Here is an 11,690-nt window from a genome sequence, read left to right as displayed (position 1 = left end):
TCTCTGGGTCTCTGTCTCCCTGTCTCTGGGTCTCTGTCTCCCTGTCTCTGGGTCTCTGTCTCCCTGTCTCTCTGGGTCTCTGTCTCCCTGTCTCTGGGTCTCTGTCTCCCTGTCTCTGGATCTCTGTCTCCCTGTCTCTGCGTCTCTGTCTCCCTGTCTCTGGATCTCTGTCTCCCTGTCTCTGGGTCTCTGTCTCCCTGTCTCTGGATCTCTGTCTCCCTCTCGCTCTGGGTCTCTGTCTCCCTGTCTCTGGATCTCTGTCTCCCCCTCTTGCTGAGTCTCTATCTCCCCCTCTCCCTCTCCCTGGGCCTCTGTCTCTCTGGGTCTCTGCATCCCTGTCTCTGGGTCTCTGTCCCCCCTCTCTGGGTCCCTGTCCCCCTCTATCTGGGTCTCTTTCCCCTTCTCTCTGGGTCGAGTTTTCTCTGTCTGGTCCTGGCTCCCCTCTGGGTCTACTTCGCTCTCTCTAAGTCTGTCTCCCTGAGCCTCTGCCCCGCTCTCTGGGTCTCAGATAAAGCTCTCAGGATGCTTGTGGTCCAGTTGCTGGCCTGGGACTGGCCGGGACAGAGGCTGGAGGGTGGGCAGTGGCTTCTCCGCCGGCCCTGCCGGCCGCTGCAGTCCAGCCTCTTCCCCACCCATGCACCGGGACCCTGGGGCGGCATCCCTTCGGCCGGGGCGCGAGCCAACCAGCTGTGCTGCGCTGCTGTGCTCCATCGAGCCACATGGACAATAAAACCAAAATTGGCTTTGAAAGTGGAAGTGCTCTCCGCTTTGAGGGGAAGTGAGGGCCTGCGCGTCAGAGCCGCCTGTGAGGGCAATGCCGGCAGGCTCCGTTCTGGCCCACGCGCAGCGCTCCGTGCGGGGGTGGGAAAGGGTTTTACAAAACCCCAAAGAAATGTTTCCATGAAATTCTTTCTTGTTCTTGCCTTTTTTTCTCTTTTTTGGACATTCCAATGAAAAGAGCCGTTCTGGGCCTTTGGATCGCTCCTCGTGGGTTGGCGAGCTGACCGTGGGGATGCGGCCAGCCTGGGGCCAGAGAACGGCGCCCGCCCTGACAGGTGTGTGCCCCTCACTGTTGGCTCCCGAGGCAGCCCCCACCTCCCCTGCTCCTGATCCCCCACGAGGCTCCATCACTCGGGTGCCTGGCCGCCGCCCCTGCAACTCTGAGCTTCCTGTGACCTCCCCCATGAGGCTGTCCTGCCTCGTGGGTTCCCCCAGAGTAGACTCTCAGGCAAGGGTTCGAGGGCCCCACGCAGGACAATGTGGGGAGGGACGGCGCCTACACGGGGTTGTCAGCCGCAAGCAGGTGGTCCCGGGGGCAACCATTAGAGATGTGGGGAATCTCATAACAGCCGGTCCACCTGGGGGAGTTCCCCCCACCCAGGCTACCCGGATGCCAGCCCCCGCATGTCCCTGCACAGGGACATCTGAGAGAAGCTGGGGCGGTGTCGCCAGGGCAGACCTGGGCGTGTCCTCGGGTCCAGCACGGCCTGGGCCTGGCTGGGATGCCCAATGTCATTGCTGGGGGGATACAGCGGCAAGGGGGTGTCAGAATGGCCCCCAGCCCGGGCCAGGCCCGCAGCGGGGGCGTGTGGCCACCCAGAGGCCAGATTCCGGCAGAGGGTGCAGCCAGGGCAGGCGGCGATGGCCTCTCGAGACGGCCCTGGCCGGGGCTGCTGACGCACTGGCTCCGATGACTCACGTGCGGGTGACCGTGACTCGAGTGGCCGTCTGTAGACTCGGACAGGCTCAGGGCCACCGCCTTCCTGGGGCCTGTGGCCCCGCCGCGCCGGCCGCCCCCTGTCTGGGCTGGCCTGAGTAATGGGTCCTTCCCCTCCTCCCCATGGCCGGCTGGAGAGGACCTTAGTCATCGGCCCTGGCCCCGGCCCTCCCTCCCTCCTCTGCCTGCCCACCTCCGCCCAGGCTGCGTCTCGCTTCTCCATCCAGGCTGGGGGACTTCAGCCCCTGCTGGCCTCCTCCCTCCCTGAGTTCCCCGGGAGGGGCTGCAGCAGGGTGGGTTTGACTTCTCAGGGTCGGCAGTACAGCGGGTGAGGGTGACAGCGGGGCTTCAGGGACAGCTGTCCCATCCCTAAGACGAGAGGAAGGAAACAGCTGTGTGGAGCGTGTCAGGCATCACTGGGACACCAGGAGGAGACCCGGGCAGGACATGCTGCTTCCCCGCCCGTGGGTCCAACATGGGCCCTGCGCCCTGTGACCAGACGTGGATGAGCCTCACCTAGCATTCTGGGCCTGGGGTGTCCTAACTTCCAGATGGGAGCATCAGAATTCTCCGTGTGTAGTCGTCACATGCTAGTGGCAGCCTGGGTCCCAGGGCTCTGCGTTTGCTCATTTGTTCATCTCATCCTCCAGTGGCCCTGGGCCTGGGGGAGCTGGGCAGTCATTTGCCCCTGCTTTGTAGCTGAGGCCTGGTGGTTGAGTGACTGCCGAGGTCCCAGCTAACCAGAGCTCGCTTGGCCCAGGCTGCTGGCCCCTGATGCCTGCTCTGGGTTGCCCTGCCAGCCAGCTGAACTGATCCTGCCTTCTGGGTTCCGGGCACCCTCCACTTGCTGGGGAACCCAGAGATCCCATGCGTGGAACCCTGGTCGCCTCCCTGGTTTCCTGTTCCTCGGTCATCAGAACAGCAGGGGGTGGGGCAGGGGCCCCTCTCCTCCCCAGAGGGAAGGTCCCCTCTATCCAGCTGCTCAGTTCTGCAGATACGTCCTGTGCACTCATGGGCAGATGACACGTTGAGTGCAAAGAGCATCCCCCGTGCACGCTCTGCTCTTCCTTCCTCCTGCAGCCGTAATGCCATCCCCTAGATGCAGCGTCCTCCCCGGGATGCGTCAGGATCCGCCTTCTCACCCAGCTGTAGGGCAGTCCTCTCTCGGAAGGTGCTGTGATTCCACGTACCTCCCCTAAGGATGGTTAGCTTGTTTCTCGTCTGTGGCCCCTAGAGACAGTATTTGGGTACAGTTCAGAAATAGAGTTGTTGGGTAAAGGACATGAGCCTTTAGAGTATTGCTGGGTCTACCCAGCTGCCTTCCTGGGGGTCATCTTGCTTCATAAGCCCCCCGAGAGTGTGCTTCCCTGACTGTGAGTGAGGCTGACTCTTAGGTCCTTCCAGCTAGGTCTGCTTGCTTTCCTGGGAACCATCAGCTCACATCATTTGTGTATCTTTCGGTCTCACTCTGTCGCCCAGACTGGAGTGCAGTGGCATAAACACAGCTCACTGCAGCCTCTACCTCCTGAGTTCAAGTGATCCTCCCACCTCAACCTTCCAAGTAGCTGGGACCACAGGTGCACGGCAGCATCCCTGGCTAATTTGTATTGATTTCTTGATGCTCTTTATATATGGAGGTGCATGATAAATCCACTTCTAAGGACTGAGTGGCCCCATGATGAAATTACCCCAGTTTAATGTGTTTCTCCTGGTGAAAATGTACACAGGTACACCTGCCCCCAAGGGCTTTAGAGGGGGCAGAGAAGTCCTCCCATCCCTCCACACAAATCTTGAACTTCGAAGGAAAAACCAGACCAAAAAAATGGCAAAGGCTGGCAAGGCCCATGCATACTTCTGGGACACAAATTGTCCACAGAAAGGCTGGCAGGGGTCACCTGGAGCCCGATGGCACCCGACCCTTTTACAGCGGCAACACAAAGCTGGTTCTAGGTGATCTGACCCCTTTTGGTCCTTGTTTCCTGGACTGAGTGCCCATGAGGACAGGGCCTACTTTGTCAAGTTCACACTGCGTCCCTGCACGCATGGGGAGGGAGGAGGTCTTGGCAAAGGCAGGGAGGCAAGCTGGGGACAAGGAGCGATGTGGACCCCTTGAGGGCCCTCGGAGACACATGCAGGATGCGGCTTTGGCCCCAGGCAGCCTGGGTGTCGGTGAGAGGGCACGGCATCATTGGAAGCAACGAGGCACTGCCCCTCGAGATGTCTGGGCAAGTGCCAGACCCTGTGGGGAGCTGGACAGGGGAGCTGGAGAGGGGAGCAGCCCGTGTGCCTGTGACATACTCCTCACGAGCCTCAGAACTGTGGATCTGTCACGAGTCTTGGGGAAAAAAGAGCCGAGGCTTGGCTCACAGCAGCGGCCTGGGCAAGTGCAATTGGGGCGAATGTGTGGGAAAGGGAAGAAGGGAGGAGTGGAGGTGGGTGTCCCCTCCACCTGGCAGGGGAAAGGCCATGGGGATAGCCAGAGTCTCAGGGTGCACCTGGATCCCTTTCCCTCCTTCCCCTCCTCAGCTTTCAGAAGGCTGCATCCCCACCCTCCCAGGTAAACCCCAGGTCCAGCCTTCGGCACCCCCGGCAGCATGGCTGGCCAGCCCCGATGACTGTAGTATTAGGCTCCGAGTAGCCTATGTCCTGCCTCTCCAGGGGCTCAAAGGCTTTCCACTGAGCGCAGGTCCCTCACCGGGTCCTCCACGCCGTGTCCTCATCGTCCAGGAAGTGGAGCACCTTGAAGGCAGGGCTGGGGCTTGGGCAACTTGCTCTGCCTGTGGTGCCTTGCAGGGCTGTGGTCGGTGCCTGGTGCTGCAGCCCCTCTGCCCAGCAGTTTGTCTTGGTGACCCACCCTTTCCCAAGGGTCTCTGGAAGGGCGGCCTGTGGGAGGTCAAGGCCTCTGGTGCAGATGCAGGGCTGAGCGAGTGCCCACTGTGTGCCCTGGGTTTGACGTCAGCTCTTTAATGTCCACGGTGGTTTTGGGGCTGGCCAGCGGTGGGGCCGAGGAGCCTTCCATCTCTTCCTGCTTTCTTGGAAGGATCAGTGCCCGCATTCCTGTCCCTCACTTACAGGCAGGCGTGGGTCCCAGAATGGGAGAGCAAATTCCAGAGGGCAGAGGCCACGAGGACAGAACAGGGTGCTGGGGAGGGTGGCCTCAGCCCGGTGGGGGTGGGGATGGAGGTCCTGGAGGGGACTGACCCTGGAGGTGGCAACAGGGTCCGCCCTGTTTGTGTTCTGAGGAAGAGGTGGTGTATCACCGGCTCCTAAGCTACCCGTTCATCAGTTTTCCCAAATGAAACAGCAAAGGGGTAGTGGGGCTGGGGAAGAGGGGATGAGCAGGTCGTAGGGGCGGTGGGGGCTGAAGCACAGAGGGCTCGTATACACTGCTGTGCGGGGGCCGTGGCAGGGCTCGTGTGGGACTCGAGAAGGCTCCCGCGTGTCCTTTGGTTTTTTCATTTGAGTGAAATTCACGTGACATCAAACTGTCTTAAGTGGACAATTGAGTGGCATTTAGTAGATTCACAGTGGTGTGCAAACGCCACCTCTATCTAGTTCCAGAACATTCTTACCCCTCCAAAAGGAGACCCCACCCCAGCAGCAGTCACTCCCCTTCCCTCCCCTCCCCCAGCTCTTGGTGGCACCCGTCTGCTTCCTGTCTCTGTGGATTCGCCTGTTCCGGGCGTTTCACGTCAGCAGTCAGACACCACACGGCCTTTTGTGTCTGGTTCTTGCACCGACTGTCGTGTTCGAGGTCGTAGTGTGCGTGTGAACCTCAAGGCCAATGGGCCACGTCCCCACCTCTGCTCTCCCCGCAGCACGGCCGACAAGAACGGGGCCCTGAAGTGTAGCTTCTCAGCGGCCGGCCACAGCACCAGCCTCCTGCAGGGCCTGGCCACCCTCCGCGCCCAGGGCCAGCTCCTCGATGTTGTGCTGACCATCAACAGAGAGGCCTTTCCTGCACACAAGGTCGTCCTGGCCGCCTGCAGCGACTACTTCAGGTAAGCGCTGGGCGCAGGGAGCTGGGAGGGCAGGCCGCCTGTGGGGACAGGGCAGACAGAACCCACCTTCTAAAGCGGGTCTATCTCAGCACCATCCAGGGACAGCTTCCAGGGAGAATGGCTGGTGCTGGCTCTCGAATGTTTATTTTTGAGATGGAGTCTCACTCTGTTGCTCAGGATGGAGTACAGTGGCGCGATCTCGGCTCACTGCAACCTCCGTCTCCTAGGTTCAAGTGATTCTCTGCCTCAGCCTCCCGAGTAGCTGGGAACCCAGGCACCCACCACCACACCCAGCTAATTTTTTGTATTATTAGTAGAGATGGGATTCACCATGTTGGGCAGGCTGGCCTCGAACTCCTGACCTCGTGATCCACCCGCCTCGGCCTCCCAAAGTGTTGGGATTACAGGCGTAAGCCACCGTGCTCGGCCTCTTCTGATTTTAGAGAGAGGTCAATGTCCAGTAAACCTGCAGATTTTCCCTGGTTTGCATCTTACTCTCTTTGGGCAGACATGCCTGGGGGGATAGAGATGGCCCGTGGACAACCTCACTTCTGCCCTGTGGACTGGCAGGGTTTGGCCAGGCTTTTGATCTGTCTTTACTTGACACCTGCTGTATGCCAGGCAGTCTTCTAGGCCTTGGGATCCAGCAGGGATGAAAGAGTGAAACCGGCATAAGCCCCCGCCATTAGGGCACCCCTCAGGACACCTGGAGCGGGACAGCTGGGGGACTGGAGGGGCATCAAAGACCACAGGGACCCCGTCTCTGCCAACGCTGTGTCCTGGGCTCTGTCTGAGGCCCACATGAGCTCTCCTCGCTGTTGCCCTGAGCTGTGGGCACTTCCACCATGTGACAGAGAAGGCCATGGCGGGCACATGGGTCTGTCCGTCTGTCCCTGTGCCATGGCCGGGCCAGAGCGAGAACACCAGAGAACAGGGCCGTGGGGTAGGGGGTGTGTTCTCCTTGCCACCTGGGGGCTGTTACAGGGCTGGGTGGTCTTCCTCCCTGGGTGACCAGCAGGCGAGCATCCTTCCTGCCAGGCAGTGACCCCGCCAGAGAGAGCTGGGCCACCCTAGGGCAGTTCCCAGGCCCCAGCCCAGGTGTGCACCTCGCCCGCGTGTTCCCCAAGGCCCGGGCCGCCTGCCCCGTGGGCTCAACGAGGCTGTTGTGGGGGCCGCGGCAGGCGAGCCAACTGGGGCACCGCTTCTATTTTTATTCTGGATTTGGGGACGGGTGGGCCAGCCCAGCCAGCAATGCCCTTTAAAGGCTCCCCTGCGCTGGCACAGCAGCCGGCAAGGCCTTAAAAGGCAAAGCTCCCTCCTGTCGCCCGAGACCGCCTCTGCCTTTATCGCATCATGCCCGAGGGCCAGCGGGGACCCATGGGGACAAGCAGGGCAGGGTCTGGGGAGCTGGCAGCGTGCTGCTCCTGGACCGCACGGAGACGCTGAGGAGAGGCTCACTGGGCAGATGTCAGTGAGCGGCTCCGAGGCAGCACCCTGGCCACTGTTCTTGCCTCTGTAGCCCGTAGCCTGGCTCACGTGAGGCGCAAGACGAGAGGACGGACCTCTGTGGGGCAAATGCCCAAGGGACCTTCCCTCCTCCTCGGGTGGCCATCAGGGGAGGTGCACAGGCGGGAGTAAGAGTTATTGTGTCATGCCAGCGCACCTCCTGGGAGGAACCGCCTGCACCCCTGGAGCTGGGGTGCACTCCGCTCTTCTGCTGGGGAGCACCCTAAAAGCTGTAGGGGCACTGCGACCTACAGGCCTGTGCCTCCTCACTGCCCTCCCTCATGAGGGCCTGTGTCCCCTCCCCACTCATGTTAGCTCTGCTTCCCAGAGCAGAGCAGTACAAGGGTGGAGCTGGCATCTCACTGGAGGGTGGGGACATAGCTGTTGGGTGGGAGGCACTTCCCCGACCACCTTCGTCTCTGGAGACAGCAGTCACTCCAGCACAGCCTCCTGGGACCCTCGTTACCCTGCCCTCTTCACGTGATGGCTGTTGAGACTCACGCTGGGTACGGCAGAGCTGCCTGCTTCGGTCAGCGAGCAGGCGAGGGCGGAACCGCGGTGCCTGGCACCTCCAGAGTGCGAGTCTTGCAGCTCCTGAGCGCAGGTGTCAGATGGGGCTGCAGATCTGTCCCCAGAGCCACAGGGTGTGTTGTCATCCTGCACTGCCATACCTGGCCCCTTTAACCACCCCACTGCCAGGCACATGGTGGGTGAGGCTGACCCAGCCTCCACTCCTGCAGCTCTAACATGATCTAGTCATGAAGGAGCTCAGGCAGGGCCCCTGCAGAGGGGCCAAGCAGGGAGCTGCTGTTTATAGGAAGATGCATGGCTTGGGTGGATTCAAAATGTCTTTTTTTGCATTTTTTTTTTTTTTATTTAGATGGAGTCTTGCTCTTGTTGCCCAGGCTGGAGTGCAGTGGCACGATCTTGGCTCACTGAAACTTCCGCCTCCCCCGTTCAAGCAATTCTCCTGAGTAGCTGCAATTACAGGCATGCACCACCACACCTGGCTAATTTTGTATTTTTAGTAGAGACCAGGTTTCACCATGTTGGCCAGGCTAGTCTCAAACTCCTGACCTCAAGTGATCCACCTGCCGGGGCTTCTCAAAGTGCTGGGATTACAGGCGTGAGCCATGGCACCCCACCTCTGCATGTTTTTAATGAGCCTCTGGCCTGCTTTTCTCTTGCTGGCTGTGCCCTGCGTTCTGTGTCCTGGGGCCACTGTTCCCGAGGCTGTTATCATTCCCAGCTGGTCACAAGGCCCCTTAGCCACTGCGAGCTACAAGCTGTGTTTCCACCCTTCAGGGCCATGTTCACCGGTGGCATGCGGGAGGCGAGCCAGGACGTCATCGAGCTGAAGGGCGTGTCGGCCCGCGGCCTGCGGCACATCATCGACTTTGCCTACAGCGCCGAGGTGACCCTGGACCTGGACTGCGTGCAGGATGTGCTGGGTGCTGCTGTGTTCCTGCAGATGCTGCCCGTGGTGGAGCTGTGCGAGGAGTTCCTGAAGGCGGCCATGAGCGTGGAGACCTGCCTCAACATCGGCCAGATGGCCACCACCTTCAGCCTGGCCTCGCTGCGGGAGTCAGTGGACGCCTTCACCTTCCAGCACTTCCTGCAGATCGCGGAGGAGGAGGACTTCCTGCGCCTGCCGCTCGAGCGCCTGGTCTTCTTCCTGCAGAGCAACCGGCTGCAGAGCTGCGCTGAGATCGACCTGTTCCGAGCTGCGGTCCGCTGGCTGCAGCACGACCCTGCCCGGCGGCCGCGCGCCAGCCACGTGCTTTGCCACATCCGCTTCCCGCTCATGCAGTCCTCCGAGCTGGTGGACAGCGTGCAGACGCTGGACATCATGGTGGAGGACGTGCTGTGCCGCCAGTACCTGCTGGAGGCCTTCAACTACCAGGTGCTACCCTTCCGGCAGCACGAGATGCAGTCACCGCGCACCGCTGTGCGCTCGGACGTGCCCTCACTGGTGGCCTTTGGCGGCACGCCCTACACCGACAGCGACCGCTCGGTCAGCAGCAAGGTATACCAGCTGCCCGAGCCAGGCGCCCGCCACTTCCGCGAGCTCACGGAGATGGAGGTGGGCTGCAGCCACACGTGCGTGGCCGTGCTAGACAACTTCGTGTACATGGCCGGGGGCCAGCACCTACAGTACCGCAGCGGCGAGGGCGCGGTGGACGCCTGCTACCGCTACGACCCACACCTGAACCGCTGGCTGCGCCTGCAGGCCATGCAGGAGAGCCGGATCCAGTTCCAGCTGAACGTGCTGTGCGGCATGGTGTACGCCACGGGCGGCCGCAACCGGGCCGGCAGCCTGGCCTCCGTGGAGCGGTACTGCCCACGGCGCAACGAGTGGGGCTACGCCTGCTCGCTCAAGCGCCGCACCTGGGGCCACGCTGGGGCCGCCTCCGGGGGCCGCCTGTACATCTCGGGCGGCTACGGCATCTCAGTGGAGGACAAGAAGGCCCTGCACTGCTACGACCCCGTGGCCGACCAGTGGGAGTTCAAGGCGCCCATGAGCGAGCCCCGTGTGCTGCACGCCATGGTGGGCGCCGGCGGCCGCATCTATGCCCTCGGGGGCCGCATGGACCACGTGGACCGCTGCTTCGACGTGCTGGCTGTGGAGTACTACGTGCCCGAGACGGACCAGTGGACCAGCGTGAGCCCCATGCGAGCCGGCCAGTCAGAGGCGGGCTGCTGCCTGCTGGAGAGGAAGATCTACATCGTCGGGGGCTACAACTGGCGGCTCAACAACGTCACGGGCATCGTGCAGGTGTACAACACGGACACCGATGAGTGGGAGCGGGACCTGCACTTTCCGGAGTCCTTCGCGGGCATCGCCTGTGCCCCCGTCCTGCTGCCCCGGGCCGGGACCAGGAGGTAGCCCCCCAGACCCCCGGGACCCTGGCCTGACCGCTTGCTGTCTCCAAGCCGGGCTTGGCAGAGCACGTCTGCCTGAGAACCCCAGTGCCCCTGTTTGCCTGGGCTGCCCTCGAGAGGCCTGCCCTGTGGATGTGTGGATAAGTGCCCCTCCCAGGGTGGCCTCCCTCCCTCCATCCCTTCCCAAAGCAGATCCTGGCTCCAAGTCCATCTGAGCGAGCCTGCCCTAAAGTGGCCAACGAGCCAGTTGTGGCAGCAAACTTGTCCCCAGGGCGATTTCCTTGCCTGCAGGCTGGCGGATGGAATCCCAGGTCTCCAGGGGTCCCTGTGCAGCTCCGCAGCAGTCCTCTGCCCGCCTCCCAGCCCCACGGTTTCAGGCATTCAGATGTGAGCTCATCACCATTGAACCTAAAGTCGGTGGTATGCGACTCACCCTCCTTCCAAGTCTCCTGCACACGTGTTTTTAAAATAAACTCGCCCAAAACCTCCAAAACACACAGACCCCCCAGAAGCAGTGAGAGGCAGCTTGGAAGCCCTTGGTTTGGGGTGGATGGAGGACCAGGGCACGTGCCTGTCTTTCCTGGGGTGCCCTCCTTCCCCCATCCCGAGCTGCTGAGGGGAGGCTCTGGTCATGCCTCCATTTCTGTCATCGTCTGCCTTCAGGAGGAAAAACCATGTCAACTCCTAGGAACGGTCCTTATGGGCCTTGGGCCTTCCGTTTGGCACTGAGCATCTTGTGCGGCCTTCATTGGCCGAGACATCCCGGCCCTCTACACTTGCCCTGTTGGCCGGGCAGTCCCCTTCCTGCAGCTGGAGGGGGATGCTGACTTCAGAATTCCACAGTGTCGCCTCCCGCAGGTCGGCTAGGTGGTGTTTATTCTCCTCCCTTCTCCTTTTCCCCCTCTGCACCCTGCCACTCCCCGGCCTGCCCTGTTTCCAGGTCAACATTGCTACCGAGCCGTCAGTGAGGCCTTTCCCTTCTCAAGGGCTCTGCGGCATCTCTGGCCACATTTGTTTTAATGTCTGAACCTCTAAAGCTTTTCTTTTTAATTTGTTTTACTTTTTATTTTAAGAAGCCAGCCCCGCTGTCTCATAGATGGGATTTGTACTCTCGGGGCAACTTAAAGTGTCTCTCTCGCTGCTCACAGACAATTGATGTCTTGTCGCTGTGACCCGCTCACCGTGTAAAGAATTAATCTCCTATCTTAGCAGACGCCGTCTCCTAATATTTCCCTTTATTTAATAAAAATGTTATGGTGAAGAGATGGAGCAGGCCCAGCACTGAGCTTGTGCGGCTGGGGCTGATTGGTCACAGATTCCTCGTGTGTCCTCCGCGTGTCTGGGGGCTCCTCTCCTCCGCCTCAGCCTTTTCCAGCCTTGCAAAGGAGCTGGCGGGGGCTGGGCTTTGGCTCAGGGGCACAGGAGCAGCAGGAAGTGTGGCCAGAACTTCCACCCTGGCACTTTTTTTTGAGATGGAGTCTTGCTGTGTTGCCCAGGCTGGAATGCAGTGGCTTCATCTTGGCTCACTGCAACCTCCACCTCCCAGGTTCAAGTGATTCACTTGCCTCAGCCTCCCAAGTAGC

General features: G+C 61.0%; 1 protein-coding gene across 1 annotated transcript in view; it reads left to right on the top strand.

Moving 5' to 3' along the window:
- Positions 1 to 11,423, top strand: part of KLHL26 (kelch like family member 26) — a 30,857-nt gene extending 19,434 nt beyond the window's left edge. Inside the window, exons 2-3 of the mRNA XM_032267813.1 lie at positions 5,536 to 5,718; positions 8,530 to 11,423. Coding sequence (XP_032123704.1) covers positions 5,536 to 5,718; positions 8,530 to 10,111 — 1,765 coding nt within the window. The 3' untranslated portion in view covers positions 10,112 to 11,423. The remainder of the gene's footprint in view (positions 1 to 5,535; positions 5,719 to 8,529) is intronic.
- The last annotated feature ends 267 nt before the right edge of the window (positions 11,424 to 11,690 follow it).

The sequence above is a fragment of the Sapajus apella genome, unplaced genomic scaffold (assembly GCF_009761245.1).
Source record: "Sapajus apella isolate SASKATOON/1434 unplaced genomic scaffold, GSC_monkey_1.0 scaffold173, whole genome shotgun sequence".
NCBI classification, from domain to species: Eukaryota; Metazoa; Chordata; class Mammalia; order Primates; family Cebidae; genus Sapajus; species Sapajus apella.
Note: the sequence above shows the minus strand (reverse complement) of the source record. Positions and strands in the feature narration are given on the sequence as shown.